The 20534-nt window shown below is 32.2% G+C and overlaps 1 protein-coding gene across 2 annotated transcripts in view; it reads left to right on the forward strand.

Moving 5' to 3' along the window:
- The window catches only part of LOC149532256 (uncharacterized), a 273508-nt gene extending 254985 nt beyond the window's left edge, over window positions 1–18523 (forward strand). Inside the window, exon 3 of one of the 2 annotated variants that reach the window (XM_089802976.1) lies at window positions 18002–18523. In XM_089802976.1, coding sequence (XP_089659102.1) covers window positions 18002–18164 — 163 coding nt within the window. In that variant the 3' untranslated portion in view covers window positions 18165–18523. The remainder of the gene's footprint in view (window positions 1–18001) is intronic. The other variant, XM_089802977.1, reaches the window with a different exon arrangement.
- The last annotated feature ends 2011 nt before the right edge of the window (window positions 18524–20534 follow it).

Consider the following 20534-nt stretch of genomic DNA (forward strand, 5'->3'; position numbering starts at 1 on the left):
GATGTAAGTATTGATAAGTGTATGGTATTCAGTGGGCACTTTAATGAGTTAGAATCTGACAATATAATGTTTGTTTGATTGTTTTACATGGTTTGATTAAGTTATGGAATCATGTATAAGAAAGATAGTTTTTTTGTAGAATGAAGGAATGTGGTATTAACTGAGCTACTATAGTTGTCACTAAGAACATAATAAAGAAGTGAAAAAGTTTAGTGTTAACTAGGTAATTATAGTGTTAACTGATTCTATTATTGACCAATTGTAGTGCTCACTAAGCATGAACATCAAGAACAAGTTTGGAAAAGATTTAATCTAAGGCCAACATTTGATGAAAACTAAGATTGTTGGAGAAGTTTTAAGGATTAGGATGAAGTTAGTTATAAGATCAACTAGCTAGAGAAATTCAAAGAATATCTGATGAAGGATGTTTATCAACTTTAAATGAACCACAAATTTCAATGTGGAAGTATATTTCATGAGCATCTAGATTCAATGAATCTAAACCTGATAAACATTTGATGATTGTGATTAAGAAGTAAAACTTATAAGATTCTAGAGCAAGGAAAATATATTATATTTGAGTGATGAACAAGATGTTTATTATATTTTTTATTGATATTGTTGATTTAAGAAGCAAGTGATTGTCAAATGGTGACTCGAGCATAACAACATTTTGAAGATCAAGCAAAGGAAGTGGTAATTTGATGTAGCAAGTGTGTAAATTAGCCAGAAAGGGATCATAAGGAAAAAATTTAGAAAAGAAGATATTTGAACAAGGAAGGTATTTCTAAAACATAATAGATCATTTCATTGTTACTTTCTTACAATTGTAGCAAAAACTTCTCTTAACCAAGTGGACCTAAAAGTCTTTTGAAATCCTATACGGTAACACTATTTTGAGTGTTTCTAAGTCCTTCATAGCCAAACACTCTTATTGGTGAATAGATTTGTCTTTTAAATTAAAGAAAAAGAATGAAAGATCCTATGCCCATGTTCATAAGACAAATACAATTTCCCAACAATTGAGGAATTTTCACATTCACAATTCCTCTCTAAATTTTGGTAAGGTTCAGCTCCCTTATTATATTTCCAATCAAAACAACCTTTTACACAAAGATTACTTTTAACCCAAAAGTAATAAGGATTTCCATCTATTCTTGGATAGAGGAAATAATCTAATTAATTATAGTATGATGAAAATAAACATACAGAAAGGATAGAACACACAGTTTCTCTATCAATCACATTCTAGAAAATAAACAAACTTGAAAGATAATCACCACGAGGAAAGAAATATCCAGCACATGAAGAATCATTTAGTGATTCAATACTAAATCAATAATGAACTAATTCAAAGCATATGTCTTTGAAACATTTAACCATTTCCTTTCAAAAGTACAATACTGTTCATATATAACGCTGGAAAAACATAGAAAAATTGCATAAAACATAAAGCTTCAAGAAAATTGGTCACAGCATGATATCCATAAAAAACTACCAACCCTTAGCACTACTAAGTTTTAAGCTTAAATAATAAGTTGTTTGATAATCTCCTTGAAAACCCAATTCTTAGACAGTTAAAAGTAGTTATGAAAACCAACATTAGAATAGGGTACACAAACCCAAAGTTTAACTGATAAGAATCATAACTAAAAAAAATTTGAGCAATTTAACAAAAAACATAAAATAATTGTCGATCAGTCAAGTGGTTTCCTCCTCATCATCATCTTCAGCATCTCTTTTCCCACACGCCAACTTCCACATCCTAAATGCATTCATGAACTCAATCATTGTAGTCATGTTTGGATTCTTGATGCTTTGAAGGTGATTTTTCTAGATGTCTCTATCCAGCTTCATTTTGTTCACCATGTCTAGGTAGCTTGGTAGTCGCAAGGTATAGGTTCATGCCATCACTTCACTTTTTGCCACTCTAGAGAAGTTGAATGATGTGAGGTCCATTTTTTCCTTAACATATCTCATATGTTCTTCATGTTGCTTGACAATTATCTCTACATCAAAAATTCCTTTTTTAAGGGGGCTAGGTAAAGGTGAACCAATAGACTAGAAATCCCTATCTACCTACTCCAGCAATGCCTTGAAATCTCTTTCATAAGATTGCATTCTTAAAATGGTAGAAGTGTAGTTGGACACTCTCCAGGAAATATTTTTCCTTGGAACTTGAATTAAACCTACGTCTACATGTTGCAGAAGGTTCTCTTGAAGGAACTTTTCTGGCTCGAACTCTTCTACTTCCACTAGCTAAGACACCATGGCTGATAGTTTTTCAAATTTTATTTTCCATGTCCCAGACTGAGCATGAGATTCATTTAGAGAAACCCCTACTAGGGAAATAGTCTCATGCAAATTTTGCATAAGTTTGGCAACTTGACTCATTACCAAGCTGATCCAACTAGACACTACGAGCATTGTCATTTTTCCCTTTTTTAGATCTTCTAGCAGCTACTAGTTTTTGGGAGCATTGGAATCAAAGGTATCTTTTGAATGATTACTAGGAATAGAGCTTTGTTCCTTTAAGGAGTTTATGTACTTATCCATTGCATTGTTTTCAGCTTTCATCCTTTTCTTTTTTATTCCATCTTTTTGTGATTGTAGCACAATTTGTTTAGTGGAGGCTTCTACCTAGTGCTCCTTTGTTTCATGATTCATTACCCATAGGTCAGTGTGTGTAACCTCAAAATTTCTCAAATCCAATTTGTTAGTTCTATCTTTATGGTTCTAAGTAGCCACTTTAGCAATGCTCCTCCCAGTTGCACTGTTGAAAGTTATCCTTGTAGTGTTTTTGGTCCTCTTGGGTTTGGAAGACTTATTAGTGTACTTACTTACAATGTCATCCATAGGAAAAGAAACTAGGACTAGACTCATTTTCCTATTTACCAAGGCCGCAATCTAGTTAGGAGTGCTAGCATCCCTTTGTGATCCAACAACCCCTTCTAGAGTAGTTACAGCCTATACCCTTGGAGGAGATGAACCCATGGTCATCTGAACTCTCTGACTATTATCAATGAGTTCTCCTCCTTGATCTATGTCTTGCTCATTTTCAACCTAAATAACTTGGTGAGGGCTTGCTAGAGAAGACATTTTAGACTTCCTGCTAGAATAGGATTTTTGTACAAGGGGAGGATTGTGAACCTTTTTCTCAAAAATTATGGAAGACCTTCTGCTACCTGTAATGGGGAGACCAATATTAGAAACAAAATTAGCCCTGACATTAGCATGGGTTCCCTTTTTTAATTTCAACCAAGATTTTGTCCTTTTAAACACATTAGCTATTATTTCACTTAGAATCCCAATTTATGGCAAGATTTATAGGTTCAATTTCCTGAGAAGTTAGAATGTATGTTCCATCATCCTCTATATCTATGATATCTATTCCCAACTTCAATTGAAAAACGATAATTTGGGAAATGGTAAATCTAGATAAACCTCTCCTTTTTACTTCTAGTTCATTAGTAAAATCTTCCCAAAAAATCTTCAACAGTAGGAACATGTGTAATTTTAATCTAGCTATCAAATAAGCTATGGATGATGCCTTTGCTGTCAAAGTTCATTCTAGCTTGATACATACCAAAAAAAAACTTAACTAGATCAAAGCTTATACATTTGGCATCTTCCATGCTTCCACATGTTAGCTTGCCTAGTTTAAGTGGGAAAACAATATCATAAGCTTCTTTAGCTGAGAATTTATTTATCACAGAAATTAATTGTCATGCTACTTTTGCCAAGATGAAACAATCAAAGGAAAATCTAGGAAGATGCATAGGTTCTTCATAAAAACCTCCTGTTCTCAAATATGTAAACCTTAGGAACTGAACATATAAGCTACCAAAAGATTAGACAAGTCTTTGAGACTCAGGTGAAACTTTGTGTTGCAAAGAACTTTTCATTTCAAAACACAATTTTCTAGAGAAAACATCATGAACCCTTCTAAAATCATTTAATACTTTATCATTATGCAACAAAGGGAAATAACTATATATGGTGATCTCCTCAGTTCAGGTTTCATGTGGAAATTGTTGTGAATCTTGAGTGGTAGCTAACATGTACATTAAGTAAGATGATATGAAGAAATCTTTCTTAAAATTTAGGGCACCTTTCAACTGGTCTCTAAGGGATTTGGCAATTAGTTTCACCAATCTATAAAATGTGAACCTTCTAACACAATTTGAATATAAAAGTACATCCAATTCTTGAGAACAAAAACATCAGAGGAACCACAAATTCTATGCAAAAGAACCATTATGTCCTAAACCTCAATAGTCATCAGGCTTTTCTTCAAGGTTTTAGGTAACCTTGAACCAGCCTTATAGAAAGCTTTCGTCCAACTATTTGCTATGAAATTTCTATAATCACTAGCTTTCTCAGTAAACCTAGCCATAGACAAGGCTGGGTAAGATCAGCAAATGGTTTCTCTTCCAGGTGAAATAAACTAGACATGGTCTCTCTATTGATATCCAACAAGACACTTCCATCCTTTTTAAGTATATGCCTTTAGATACATTATACATATGTATACATTCCTAAATTAGCTCTAGCAGAGGAGAAGACAAAGGAAAAGTGGAAGCCATGAGCAATTTTGTGTCTAATATTACAGTGGAAAAAGGTTGAGCTAGTCTTTCACACGATCTTTTTGAAACCTTTCCCAAATCAACCCCTAGAAAGTCTGTATCAGTTATAATAGGGGGCCTACATTGCAGACTACAGGTCTTTCCAAATATGTGTAATGTAGACTTCATGATTTTAAGAGTTTTGTTTTGAATATAAAAGCAAGGAAACAGCCACAAGCATTATTCACCTCACGAGCGAGAGGAAGAAACAATTAGAAGATAGAAGGACTACTTGGAAGACAATGATCATTTCAACCATGAAAGAGATCTACTTTTCCTTGTTTCTCTCTTGTGACTACTTGTTTTAATAGAAAAAGAAACTTAAAATTTTTGTTTTACATGAGGAAACTTTCCTTTAAATTCATTTTGAATAGGAGGGCATGATCATTTATTGTGCATAGGATGAAAGTGATTTTTGGCATGTTGTGAGGGAAAGGTGATAGGGTGGAAAAGGTACTGACATTACATTAGGAGCCAAGTACTTTAAATTATGATTTGATGCATAGCATCATACAAACCCAAAAATAAATAGGAACCTTTATGATGCTTTCAACATCCATTCAATAATATCTTTGAACAAAGGCAACTTATGTGGAAAACCACAACATTGTTGTCTTCGAGATAGTCTTTAAAGATTGATTTATTTGACCCACAAAATCACAATATTAAATTTTCTAGAAAGAATGAAGTTTTTATTCAACATCAAGAACTACCATTTCCCAAAATTAAAAGATCTTATGATTCCATTTGGTTCCTCAACCAATAACTGTTTCAGATTGTCATTTTTCTATCATAAACCAAATTTAAAACACCAAACCCTTCCTAGGGCATCTCATATCTTCCTCAAAATGAATCTAAATAACACCAAAAAAATTTCACATTATCTATTAATGAATATAGTTTCCAAATATGTAATTAATTTATTTTTACCATTCAAAAATCATTTTCCAAGCATAAATCATTGCCTACAACTCTAATGGAAATTGTTAAAAACCAATTTTCACTCAAACGCCCATAACTTTCACAAATATATGTAAAACCAACCCAAACCTAAAATAAATTTAATTTAACTCATGCATATTTCCAATGATTATTATTAGAGGTCTTGATTTTTCAAAATATTCATGTACCAAACATTTCAATCTGACTATAGTCGGGCATCCTTAAATCTGAAAACAACAACTTTCACCAAAACTTGCATAACTTTTTCAAAACTTACTGAAATTAATTCAAACAAAAAGAATGAGAAAGAGGATTTATTAATATATCTATCCATTACTAATTTATAGAGTTTCCAGGCTGTACATGGTCGTACAAGGCCTAGAAACAGAGAATAAATGTAAGAAACCAATCAAAATAACAAGTTTTAAATACTCAAATTTTCCAAATTTATATCCTCCTTATCTCTCTCTTTTTGAATGACCATTAAAATTTTTTTATAGTTATTTTTTTATTTCACAACTTCTCAACCACTTTTCAAACCAACTTATTACATTCTTTTAGCCCTATACAACATTATGCATTTGTTTTCACAACCTTTTGTGCACTTTATGCATTTTTCTATTACAATTTTTGTATAAGCCCAAACTAGATCACACCTATGAATCAAATGACTTTATATGGATAAATATAGTTCCATTCACATATTAAATGACCATTTTGACATTACTGATCATATTAAGACCTCCTTGGACAACTTTGACACCTTATTACAAATGGCTTTTCTAGCCTTTACATCTTGACTCAAAGGACTCAAATGAATTCAAATATCTCACATTAGAAATATTAACCTCCTCATTTCTTGTATATTAGGTGCTTCTTCACCATTATCCCTCTTTGCACATGCCAAATCTTTGCTTTCACACCCTTAAATCAAAACTCCAACACATCTATTAATTATAATTTCACTTGATCATTAATTTTTTGTACTTATCTTTAGATCATAATGTCACCCACAACAATGTTAATCATGATGAGGCAACCAACTATTGCATTTCTCATGTGCCATGTGTTTGTGTGACATGTCAAGTGGGTCTTCCAAGGAAAGCTGCTTTGAGGAACACAAGAGACATTGAACTTGCGAACTAGTTCCTTTGGTACAAGAGGTTTAATGTGGCTTAGTGCTCTTTGAACTTGGTAGAAAGGGTACAACAGGTTCAAAGAGTACAAGACACTTGCTTATTATACCAAGACATCTTTTGAACTACAACAAGATGATGGTTTGAAATAAATTGGATTCAAGTTAAAGTTGACTGTAAGGGAGGACTTGGTCAACAATTTAGCTCAAAAGGAATGTTAGCTTAAAAAGGAGTCAAATAGATGCGAAATTGTCACTTCCACTTCATTTTCAAATTCGACAATTTGACAAAACCAATGGTTCAAAATTAAAAATGTGAAAACAAGAGTAAACCAAAAATAATGATTAAAAATGGAGACTCTAAAAAACATTAGCTAACATCGGCTTTGTCTAGAGACTGGTTTTCACATGAAAAATAGAGAACTCAGATACTTGGTTGGCAAACCTAAGGTGGAAAAACAAAATGGAAAAAAGGGGGAAAAAAAAAAAGAAAACAAAGTAGGAATCTAGGCTTAATATGTACAAATAAAGAAAAAACTCCTCTAAAACTTGAACAATTTCAAATCCTTCCTATTGTAGGTATATGGCAAGACTTCTCCACTTAGATATGACAATTTCACTACATTAGGACCAACTAATTTAATTACCTTGAAAGGACCTTTCCATAATTATTCAAATTTGCTATGACTTCCTTTCTTTTCATTTTGTTTATCCCATAAAAGGACTTCATCTCCAAGCATGAACTTTCTCGGTCTTGTATTTTGATCAAAGACCTTCTTCACCCTCATTTGATGTTATGTAATCTTGTCTACCATTTTATTTCTCTCTTCCTCTATTTTTGTCAAGTACATGATTCTTTTCTCCAAGGATGACTAAAAGTAGGCATCTTCAATGATAGTTTGTATTTTTGCAACTATAAGATTCAAATGGCAAAGATATTTGTGCATTAATTCCATATACTAATTCAAAAGGAGACATGCCTATAGACCTCTTAGGGGAAGTCTTGTCTAATGCTTCATACAAATTTTTATGCCAATCCTTGCCTTTCTCGCTAACCAATTTCTTCATGATGGAAACCAAATTTTTATTTCTTGACTCGGCTTGACCTTTACCTTGTGGGAAATAATTTGAAGCTTGTGCCAAGGTAATTCCATTCTCATAACATAAAAGAGTGATATCTTCAGAAAAGAAATAGGATGTATTGTCAACAAAAAATTTAGTGGTCACCCCAAATCTTATCAAGATATGATTTAAAAGAAAATCACAGGTTACTTGAGTGTTTTCTTTCTTGCTAGGTATAGCTTCAACCCATTTAGTAAAATAATCAGTTATTGTTAGGATGAACATATATCCTGCACTTGAAATGGGATTTATAGGTCCAATAAAATCAATACCCCATTGTTTAAAAGGTTTCTCAATGACCACTGGCCTAAGGGGTAGTGTTTCTAACAAAGGTTTACCAGAGAATAGCTTGTATTTTTCACACTCCTTGACATACAAATAAGCATCTTGAAATATGTCAAGCTAGTAGAAACAATTTCTCAAAATTTTAAAAGTTGTGACTGATGAGGAAAAGTGACCATCGTATGCCTCTTCATGGAATGTTTTGAGTAATTTTTTTTTTTGACTCTCATAAACACACATCATATATGTTCCATCTATTCCCTTCTTATATAATACACCCTAAGAAATTACATACTTTGTAGCCTTCAACTTTAGATCCCTCTTTTCCCTGAGTGGCATTCCTTCAGGACAATCTCCATATGTTAAATAGTATGCTACTTTGGAAAACCATGAGTCTATGAGACCTACCAATAGAATGTGGGGCAATTCTTATTTCTCATTCATGACAATAGCATTTTCAAAAAATTAGTTTATAGAAACCCTTCCCTCTCACTAAGTTTTTTGGTTTTATATCAATGTCATATTCTTGTAACTTAACCACCCAAGTGGCCCTTTTATTTAGCCCTACATCTTGCTAAGTTAAAATACTTTTTATAGCAGTTCCAGGAACATAAACAACTGAATGAGAATGTAGAATATAGTACCTAAATTTCTTAATAGCTTTGACCACTGCAAAGGCTTGTTTCTCAATAAGTGAAAAATTTAATTCCTGTTTCTTTAGAGGTACACTCATAAATACCAAAAAAAAAATTGTTACCTTGATTTTTTTTTGTGTCAAGATACCTGATAAAGTATGCTCAAATGCATAATAGTAGATGATGAAGTCTCTTTTGAAATTAGGAGTAACCAAAGTAGGGGCCAAAGTAATGGACTTTTTAATCTCATCAAATGCCTTCTTACCTTTTTCATTCCATTTGAAAATTTATTTCTCACTCATCATTTTGATTATAGCTTTGGTGAGGTTAGCAAAATCTGGCACGAAAGCTTGAAGGAAGTTAACTTGACCAAAAAAGATTTGACCCCACTTCTATTCACTAGGAGGCTTAATTGTTGAATTGCCTTTATCCTATTAGGTTCTATCTGAATTCCTTTCTTTGACACAATGTGGCCTAACAATTTTCCTTCTTCAAAAAATAAAATTTCCTTCTTAGCATTCAAGGATATCTCATGTTCTCTACATCTTTGGAGAACCATAAACAAATCTCTCAAATGATCCTTCCTTTTCTTAGAGAATGCCATTAAATCATCTAGATAGATCGCAATAATTTTGTCTCTAAAATCCTTAAAAGAGTAGTTCATTTCTCATTGAAATGTGGCACTACCATTAATGAGACCAAAAGGCATCCTATTATAGGTGAATGTACCCCATGGGGTTATAAAGGTTGTCTTGTGTTGATTGGCTTCAGCTACACTAATTTGGTTATAACTGAAAAAATCATCAAGCATTGACATCATTTCTACTCCTGCTACTTTTTCCAACAAATCTTCCATAATGGGGAGTGCATAGTTATCCTTGAGGCTAGCTTGATTCAGATTGCGAAACTCTACACAAATTCTTGTTTCTCCATTTTTCTTTCACACCGGCACAATATTGGCCACCCAAGTAGAATGGTAAATAGGATAAATAATTCTTTGTTTGAGCATCACTTCTACCTCTTTGAAGATTGCTTCTAAAACTTTAGCTTTATAACTTCTCAACTTTTGTTTGAAAGGCACAGCTTCTAGTTTCAAAGGAATAGAATGTCTGTACTCTCTGTTCCTAAAGTTTTTTAGGTCATCATAACCCCAAGTAAAAACATATTTGAAATCAATTAATAATGATTTGAGTTGATTATTTTCTTCTAAAGAACACATTTTCCCAATAGAAATCCATTTCTGATCATTATCATCACCAATGTTAATCTTATCATATTCTTTATTCACCCCAAGGGCCTTTCTTTAGTATAAATCCTTCATTTTTTCATGAAAACATATTCTCAAGGGAAACCAGGCCATGAGGAAATTTGTTCCCTTTTAATTGAACCACTTCTTGTTCATCAAGAGGAACCAATGATCCTTCATCCGACATCTTCGAAGATCCTTCAAAATAAGACTCAGCAAAACATCCTGTACAAGTTAGGAATTGTTCAATTTGTTTATCATTGTCAAATACTTGCCAATGATTTACATTTTTTGGTACATTTGGGTGATAGATCATTTCAATTTTATACTATTTTTGGTCATATGGATGGGGAAATAGTAAAGCAGCTAACATGGCAAGAGAGTCTGCCTTAGAATTCTCACTTCTTCGTATCACTTTGATATTGAATGCATCAAAGGATCAATATTGTCCCATACTAAATTCTAATATTGCTTTAGATGCTCATTTTTTATAACATATAAACCCCTTACTTGTTTCATAATTAATTCTACATCTCCTTTCACCACTAGTGATCTTATCCCTTTCAACTTTGCTTCACGTAATCCTAGAAGAAGAGCCTCATACTCAGAAATATTGTTAGTATTATGAAAATCCAATTTGAAAGGATGGGTCAAGATATCTCCTTTAGGAGAAATTAAAACTACACCTACCCCTAATCTAGTACTAGAGAAACTTCCATCAAATTCCATACTCCATATTTCATTTTCTTCCAAATTTTCTACTTCTTCTTTAGATTGAATAAAGTAGTTACCCAATTGGCACTCTTGGTATAAAATATGAGATTTAGGATCATCTGAAGGGAAAATGGTGTACTTCTTTTTCTCTTCAGGGGTTAAATGAACTTTATTATTCCCTACAAGAATAACTACTGAGTAACATCCCATAACTTGCTAGTATTTCTGCCACCAATATAGTCATTTTCAACCTTTTATCTAGATATACTACTAAAACTACTTGTGTATCTTTCACCTAGCCTATCAGAGGTGCTTGTTTACCATCCATAGAATAGCACTTCCCATAATTTTTAGTAAGAGTCAAGCCCAAAGCTTTAGCAATAGAAGAAGGCATTATGTTATTGAATGCACTAGAATCTATAATGCAATTATCGAGTTTCCTTCCATTGAGTAATTGAGAAATATAAAAAGGATCAAGATTTTTGTTTTTTCCATCAATCTCTAGGATCATATGGTTTCCAAGATTGGTAGCTTGTTCTTGAACAGGCTCATTGGTTGGGATAGGTGTCTCGGCAGAGTTAGAGGTTTCACCAATGAGTTGTGAATTATCACATGACCCACCTTTAATAAAATTCACAAGTTTTTCTAGTTCTTTAGGATTTTTTTTAAATGATTAGCAATAGATATAGTAATAGTGAAAGATTTACAAAACTAAACTATATCAAAGGAATTAGAAGAACTAGGATTTACATCATTTTTCTTAGGAGAAGTATTTTTCGTACCTTTGGTGAGGTCTTTAACAAGTTGAGATGAATGTTTCATATTTATACCTTGTGGATTTAAGTTCATCCTAGAATGAAATTTGGAAGCTCTCTATCCTCTGGTCATCATGGAGCATGCAGGGTCATTTGTGGCTAGAAAAATGTCTCCATTTCCATCGATATCAGATTCATATTCTAGAAAGAATGTGAGGTACTTGTTTCAGGTGAGTCTGTTTCAACTTTAGTACCAATTCCATGTTAACCTTCAGTCTCTTTCATTTGCAAATGTCTCAACCAATCTATACAAGTTTCACCATCATGATCAATGGTGAGATAGAAAGAGCACATCACCTCTTTATTAGGAGAAGCTTCAATCTACAAATTACTATATGGACCAGGCAACTAGTTATCAAGTTTACCCTGTTGTGTGGGGAAAGAGTTTTTCCTAGACTGGTGTTGATATTGATTTGGGTAGACACTAGGTTTTCCTTGCTACCTTTTCAATGTAATAACATCATTAACTAATCTTTGGACCACTGGTTCTGTACTTGTGGAATTTTGAGGATTAGAAGTCTAGACATCTCGTCTCCATTTCCTTGCTATTATCAAATCATCTTCCAGTTCAATAGCTAACCTTTGGGTAGCAGCTAGGTCGATAGGAATATTTCTTCTCATATGAAAAGAAATGTCTGGAGGCATTGCTCCTATAAAGAATCCCTTTCAATTTTCTACATTGAGTCTTGAGGCTCTAGGAATCCTTTCTAGAAGTTTATTGTATTTAGACATGAATTCTCTCATGGGTTCATGCATTTCTTTCTTTAGTTGAGACAATTGAATTAGGAAAGAATTCCCATCACTAGGAGTTTTGAAACATGCTTCAAAAGCATGACTCATGGTATCATAATTGGTTATAGAGGCATGGGGAAGGTGATTAAACCAATCAATAGTGGCATCAGTAAATGTTTGAACAAAGAGTCAGACTATGACATCTTTAGTAGGGACATCCATAGTTCCACAAGCTACTTTGATAGAGCTTAGATGATCTTTAGCTAGAACTTTTCCATCTCCACTAAATTTAGGTAAAAGATCTTTAGCACCTTTGGGCATAGCCCCAAGATTTGCTCCAAGTTGGAGTGGTCCATTTTCTTGACCCCAAAAATTCATAATGGGAAGGACAATATTCAAAGGTTGGATGTTTAAAATAACTGGTATAAAGATATCAGGAATATCAAGAGCTTGTAGAGACAGGGGAGGTTGTGATGGTGGTGGGGAGGTAGGCCTACTAATCAACTTTATTTTATTTTTCCTCTTATGATTATGATCAGGTTTAAATTCAATCAATTCAAGAGCTTCAAAGTCATCATCAGTAAGACCTTGTTCCCTATCAACTCTTGTGAATCTCTTTGTAGCCAGTTTTCTTGATCTCTTTATTCAGCTTTACTCTAGTCTTTGGACCAATCTATTTACTACTATAGCTTCTTGAACCATAAGAATTCTTCTCAGTCATTCACCAATCTCTTCTTCCCTTTTAAGAACTTGGCCAACTTGAAAATATTGCATTCAAATCAAATATGATATCTTCTTGGGTGTTGTTAAATCCAAGATTTGGTTGAAAAACAAGGAAAATATCACAATGAGGGAGTACCATGCCAGAGCATAATATCAATTTCTTAACTGGTAAAATGCTAAGTCTTCTTCAATCGATTGCCCAGTAGAGATGAAAAAAATATATTGGTGAATAGATTTGTCTTTTAAATTAAAGAAAAAGAATGAAAGATCATATGCCCATGTTCACAAGACAAATACAATTTCCTAACAGTTGAGGAATTTTCACATTCATGATTCCTCTCTGAATTTTGGTAAGGTTCAACTCCCTTATTAGATTTCCAATCAAAACTACCTTTTACACAAAGATTACTTTTAACCTAAAAGTAATAAGGCTTTCCATATATTCTTGGATAGAGGAAATAATCTAATTAATTATTGTATGATGAAAATAAACATACAGAAAGGAGAGAACATACAATTTCTCTATTAATCACATTCCAAAAAAATAAAAATAAAAATTTTTAAAAAAATTTTTAAAAACTTGAAAGATAATCACCGTGAGGAAAGAAATATCCAACACATGAAGAATCATTCAGTGATTCAATATTGATTCAATACTAAATAAATAATGAACTAATTCAAAGCATACATCTTTGAAACATTTAACCATTTCCTTTCAAAAGAACAATACTGTTCATATATAATGCTGGAAAAAATTAGAAAAGTTGCATAAAACATAAAGCTTCAAGAAAATTGGTCACAGCATGATATCCATCAAAAACTACCAACCCTTAGCACTACTGAGTTTTGAGCTTAAATAATAAGTTGTCCAAGAATCTCCTGAAAACCCAATTCTCGGATAGTTAAAAGTAGTTATGAAAACCAACATTAGAATAGGGTATGTAGACCCAGAGTTTAATTGATAAGAACCATAACTAAAAAAAATTTGAGCAATTTAACAGAAAACATAAAATAATCGCCAATTGGTCAAGCAGTTTCCTCTTCCTCCTCATCTTCAACATCTTCAGCATCTTTTTGTCCATGCGCTAGCTTCCATGTCCTAAACACATTCATGAACTTAGTCATGACAGTCGTGTTTGGATTCTTGATGCTTTGAAGGCATTTTTTATAAATATCTCTATCCAACTTCATTTTGTTCACCATGTCTAGGTAGCTTGGTAGTCACAAGGTACAGGTTCCACAAGGTATGGTAGTCACTTCACTTTTTTCCACTCTGGAGAAGTCAAATGATATGAGTTCCATTTTTTCCTTAACATAATTCATATGTTCTTCATGTTTCTTGACAATTGTCTCTACATCAAAACTTCCTTCTTTAAGGGGGCTAGGCAAAGGTGAATCGATAGATTGGAAATCTCTATCTACCTACTCCAGTAATTCCTTGAAATCCCTTTCACAAGTTTGCATTCTTGAAATGGCAGAAGTTTAGTTGGACACTCTCTAGGCAATATTTTTCCTTAAAACCTAAATTAAAGCTATGTCTACATGTTGCAACAGGTTCTCTTGAAGGAACTTTTCTAGCTCGAACTCTTCTACTTCCACTAGCTAAGACACCATGGCTAATAGTTTATCAACTTCTATTTTCCATGTCCCAGATTGAGCATGAGATTCATTTAGAGAAACCCCTACTAGGGAAACAATCTCGTGCAAATTTTGCATAAGTTTGGCAACTTGACTTGTTACCAAGCTGATCTAACTAGACACTGTGAACATCATCATTTTTTCCTTTTTTAGATCTTCTAGCAGCTTTTTGTTTTTGTGAGCATTGGAATCAAAGATAGCTTGTGACTGATAACCAGGAATAAAGTGTTGTTCCTTTAAGGAGTTTATGTACTCAGCCATCACATTATTTTTAGCTTTTAGCCTTTTCTTTTCAATTCCATTTTTTTGTGATTATAGCATGATTTGTTTAGTGGAGGCTTCTACCCAGTGCTCCTTTGTTTCATGATTCATTACCCCTAGGTTGATGCATGTAACCTCAAAATTTCTCAAATCCAATTTGTTAGCTCCCTCTTTATGGTTATAAGTAGCCACTTTAGCAATGCTCCTCCTAGTTGCATTGTCAAAAGTTATCCTTGTAGTGCTTTTGGTCCTCTTAGGTTTGGGAGCCTTATTAGTGCACTATCTTACAATGTCATCCACAAGAAAAGGAACTAGGACTAGACTCCTTTTTCTATTTACCAAGGCCACAAGCTAGTTAGGAGTGGTAGCACCTCATTGTGATCTAGCAGCCTCTTCTAGAGTAGTTAGAGCCTATACCCTTGGAGGAGATGAACCCGCGGTCATCTCAACTCTTTGGCTATTGTTAATGAGTTCTCCACCTTGATCTTTGTCTTGCTCACTATCAACCTACATAACTTGGTGAAGGCTTTTTGGATATGACATTTTATCCTTCCTACTAGAAAAAAATTTCTGTACAAGGGGAAGATTGTGAACCTTTTTCTCAAAAATTCTAGAAGACCTTCTGCTACTTGCAATGGGGAGACCAATATTAGAAAAAAAATCAGCCTTGACATTAGCATAGGTTCCCTTTTTCAATTTCAACCAAGATTTTTTCAATTTAAACACATTAGCTATTATTTCAAGGATATCATCTTCTTCCTTAGAATCCCAATTTATGGCAAGATTTACAAGTTCAATTTCCTAAGAAGTTAGAATGTTTATTCCATCATCCTCTATATCTGTGATATCTATTCCCAACATCAATTAAAAAAGGATTATTTGGGAAATGGTAGATCTAGATAAACCTCTCATTTTTACTTCTAGTTCATCAATATAGTCTTCTCGAAAATCCTCCATAGTAGGAACATGTGTAATTTTAATCTAGCTATCAAATAAGCTATGGATGATGCCTTTGCTGTCAAAGTTCATTCTAGCTTGATACATACCAAAACTAAACTAAACTAGATCAATGCTTATACATTTGGCATCTTCCATGCTTCCACATGTTAGCTTGCCTAGTTTAAGTGGGAAAACAATATCACAAGCTTCTTCAGCTGAGAATTTATTTATCATAGAAATTAATTGCCTCACTACTTCCACCAAGATGAAACAATCAAAGGAAAATCTAGAAAGATGCATAGGTTCTTCATCAAAATCTCCTATTCTCAAATATGTAAACCTTTGGAATTGAACATATAGGCTACCAAAATATTGGACAAGTCTTTGAGACTTAGGTGAAGCTCTGTGTTGCAAAGAACTTAACATTTCATAACACAATTTTCCAAAGAAAACATCATGAACCCTTCTAAAATCATTTAATACTTTATCTTTATTCAACAAAGGGAAATAACTATATATGGTGATCTCCTCAGTCCAGGGTTCATGTGGCAATTGTTGCAAATCTTGAGTGGTAGCTAACATGTACATTAAGTAAGATTATATGAAGAAATATTTCTTCAAATTTAGGACACCTTTCAACTGGTCTTTGACGAAGCTAGCAATTAGTTTTGCCCAATCTATAAATTGCAAACCTTCTAACACAATTTGAATATAAAAGTACATCCAATTCTTGAGAACAAAAACATTAGGGGAACCACAAATTGTGTGCAAAAGAACCATTAAGTCCTAAACCACAGCAATCATTAGGCTTTTCTTCAAGATTTTAGGTAACCTTGAACCACCCTTATAGAAAGCTTTTGTCCAACTTTTTTCTATGACATTTCTATAATCACTATCTTTCTCTGCAAACCTAGCCACAAACAAGGCTAGGGTAAGATTAGCAAATGGTTGCTCTTCCAAGTGAAATAAACTAGACACAATCTCTTTATTGATATCCAACAAGATACTTCCATTCTTTTTTAGTATATGGCCTTTAGACACATTATACATATGTATGCATTCTTGAATTAACTCTGGGCAAGGATAAGCTAGAGGAAAAGTGGACTATGAGAGAGGACTTGATCTACAATTTAGCTCGAAAGGAATGTCAGCTAAAAACAAAGTCAAATAGATGCAAAAATGTCACTTCGACTTCATTTTCAAATTTGATAATTTGACAGAACCAATGGTTCAAAATTAAAAATGTGAAAATAAGAGTAAACCAAAAATAATGAGTAAAAATGGTGACTCTGAAAAACTTGAACTAACAACTCTTTAGAAATGTCAAGGAGTGATAAGGTCTATATGATATTTGGTGTAAATTCTCTAAAAAGGTCATATTAATATTGTGTATGTAACCACAAGGTTGGCTCCTAGAAAGTCTCACTTAAGAAGAGTGAAAATATTTGGGTTGTCAACTCCCAGGTGATTTTTCCCTTTAAAGGATTTCCACATTAAACACTTGTGTCAAAACGTGTGAATACTTATTGTATTGCATGTTTATCTCATGTTAACTATTTAATGTTGCAACTTGGTATAAGTTGAATGTTTAATTTGATATCCTGTATAGTAAGGTATTTTAAGTTCATAATTTGATGCAAAGTTTATATCAGTTAAATAAAAGTTGGAATGTTGGATGTGGTTACCAAGTTTATAAACAGAAAGTTTAAGAAATTCAAGTTGGTGAAAAGTTTTTTTAAGGCCTATAGGATAATTTGTTATAACAAAGATAAAAATATTTTATTAAACATTTCCTACCTATTATTTTTATGAGTAATCGTATTCATCTTCATATAATTATTCTCTTAGTTTTAATTTTTAGATTTACTATTATAGATATAATCAAATCTTATATTAGAAATATTTTGTTTTTAATAGTAAAAGGAATTATTATAATGTTTAATATGATTCAATAAATGATCGTGGAATTAGAAATTAAAATATGTATTAATTTTATAGTTTTTTTTTTATAAATGACTAATTTTTTTTAAATGAATCTAGCATTTAACATTTACTTGAATTCAATTTAGATTTATTTATTTTTATTATGTGGGGATTAAATTTCATTTTTTTTATAATAGAATATAAAATTTTATGTTTGACATAAAGTTTCACGTGTATATTCATTACATTCATATGCATAACTTTTGTAGAAGTTATTATCGATGTACACATAATAATTGTCGAGTGAAGAAGCGAGTTGAGCGACTATCAGAAGACCGTTGTATGGTAATCACGACATATGAAGGAAGACATACACACTCACCTTGTGATGATACCCAATCTAGTGAAAATGATTATCTCAAATCATTTTAAATTATGAATAACTTGTAGATTTTAAGATGGATATTTTACTATGAATGTAGCTAAACTTGGAGTTGTATATTTTAAAAGAAATGCATATTTTAATGAATGTATTTTCTAAGTTATTTAGTTCTTCCAAACATATCAATTTAAATTTGTATTATATACTGATTTTGATACTTGGACATATATGGCACTTTGTGAATAGTATAATGTGGCATGTGCGGCTATCTTATGGAATCATCAATTCATTTATTTTTGAAGTGTCCAGTGTTTTATGATTGTTGGTATTGGCTTCTTGAAAAACTTGGTCAATCTTTAGTCTTATTTCCTGATTTAAAATCACAATTTTTGTCCTGGCGTACATTATTTAAATATTCCTTTTATGGCTACATATGGGCTATTGCTCTTCAATTTTACTTTGGAATACCTAGTTAGAGAGAAATAATAAAATTTTAGGAAAATATCTTCTAATTTCACTAATATAATCTTTTGTATTGAAAAATCTATTTTTTGAAAATGTATATCCGTCATACACAAGAACTTTGAACAATTCACCTTCTTTTCTCATTGGAACAGTTGAATTACTTGAAAATAGGATGCACTTAGTATTGTACCCAACCATGGAGTTGTAAGAAAATATGTTTCTACTAAGGTTAGAAGAATGGAAGCTAAGTGGTCTCCTTCTGCTATGGCAAAATAAAACTTTAATTTTTTCAAGGCCTCTAAGGGAAAACCTGATAAATTAGGTATTGGGATAGTTATTGTATATCATGAGGAAATGGTAGTTAAGGCTACTTGTAAGATCATTGAAGAAGGTAAACATAATATTGTAGAGTTCCAAGATTTTTCCTTTGGGTTGGATTTATCTATCTCACTAAATGATAATAACATTATCATTTATTATCGAAGTAGATCATGATTAAAAAACATCTCATTTTTAGAAAATCCAATACATGTTGGACATGATTTTGCTTCAACTTTAGTTTTTTAGTTATTTCAACTTTTCTCATTGTTATAGAGACACGAATTTTTTTATCGGGTTGTTTATCTAATAAATTAATTGACAAAAATGTATCTTATCTTGAGACCATAGGATTTGATATGCAATATTTATAAGAGATTTAATATCATTTTGATGTATCAAGGAGTATGGGAAAATTGTCTAAATATGCTAGGAATAACTTTCTATGTTTTAAGTTAGATATAATTGTTAGGTATACATGGTTTTATCTTACTTCAAGTTACTTGAAACCACTTATTCTATGTTCTAGACACATGAAAGCATTATTTCTTGTTTTCAACTTGTAGTTAATTATTTATTTTAGGATCGAAAAGCATCGATACTGACATGCATTTTGGAGTATTTGGGAGTAAGATGTGATTGAATCGAGTTGGTAAGCATATTTCTCTAAGTTTGCCTTTAAGTGAATATATTTGGTAGGTCTATATGACCATTTCTCTTACTTCTTAGTTATTGAAAATGTCAACCTATAAATTGAATATTTAGGAACAACATTAAGAGATGACCATCCACAAAGAATATCTTGTACACATTGTTTCAAAACATTTGATATAATCTAGGAAAAATTTCTTACGACATTATGTCAACACACAAATCTAATTTATTTTATAAATATCTACTGATTATGGAGATGATTACTCAAAAACCTCATTTATTAATTTTTCCTATAGAAAATCTATTATTAGTAGAAGAAAATATTTATGTTTCAATCATAATACTTTTTGTATAGACTTATTCAAGATGTCAAGTGTTGTCACCATTTATGAGTGATTTAGAATATAACATTCTAGGAAATCTATTTTTATGTTAATCATTACAAATGATGGTAGTTGAGATGAATATTCACACTGATTATTTTGTATCTTTAGTTGATAGAACTTTTCTTCCGTCATCCACTCTAAAAATCTAGGTGTTCGATTTTGTTGGGATGGTGCACAAGTAGTCTTTCTTGTTTATAACATGACTCATAAAATATTGCCTTAATAAATAGGTGATAAATAATCACTTACTTGCAAAAAAAATTAGCATGTAGAACATTTTTTATCATCTAGAACTATTTTGCATGCTTCCCTTCTGTAAATTGCTTCTATCAAAAAATTCATCACCACTTGTTAGCATTTTTGGGAAAAATATTATGGATTTTCTAAGCCTTACTGTTATATTCTGCATTCAAGTAAGGTTATGAATTTTCATTTATTCTTGGCACTCTTATTCAACTATTGCTAAAGGTACAAGTTTTTTAATTCATCTATTACTAGAGGTATAGGTGAGTTACATGTGCACATGGACCATAAATTATCTATTTCTAGAGGTGTGGGTAGAGATACAAGTTGTTTTTGGCTAGTTAATATTGAGAT

The sequence above is a fragment of the Cupressus sempervirens genome, chromosome 10 (genome assembly GCF_028749045.1).
Source record: "Cupressus sempervirens isolate cs-2001-9-10 chromosome 10, ASM2874904v1, whole genome shotgun sequence".
In the NCBI taxonomy this organism is placed as follows: domain Eukaryota; kingdom Viridiplantae; phylum Streptophyta; class Pinopsida; order Cupressales; family Cupressaceae; genus Cupressus; species Cupressus sempervirens.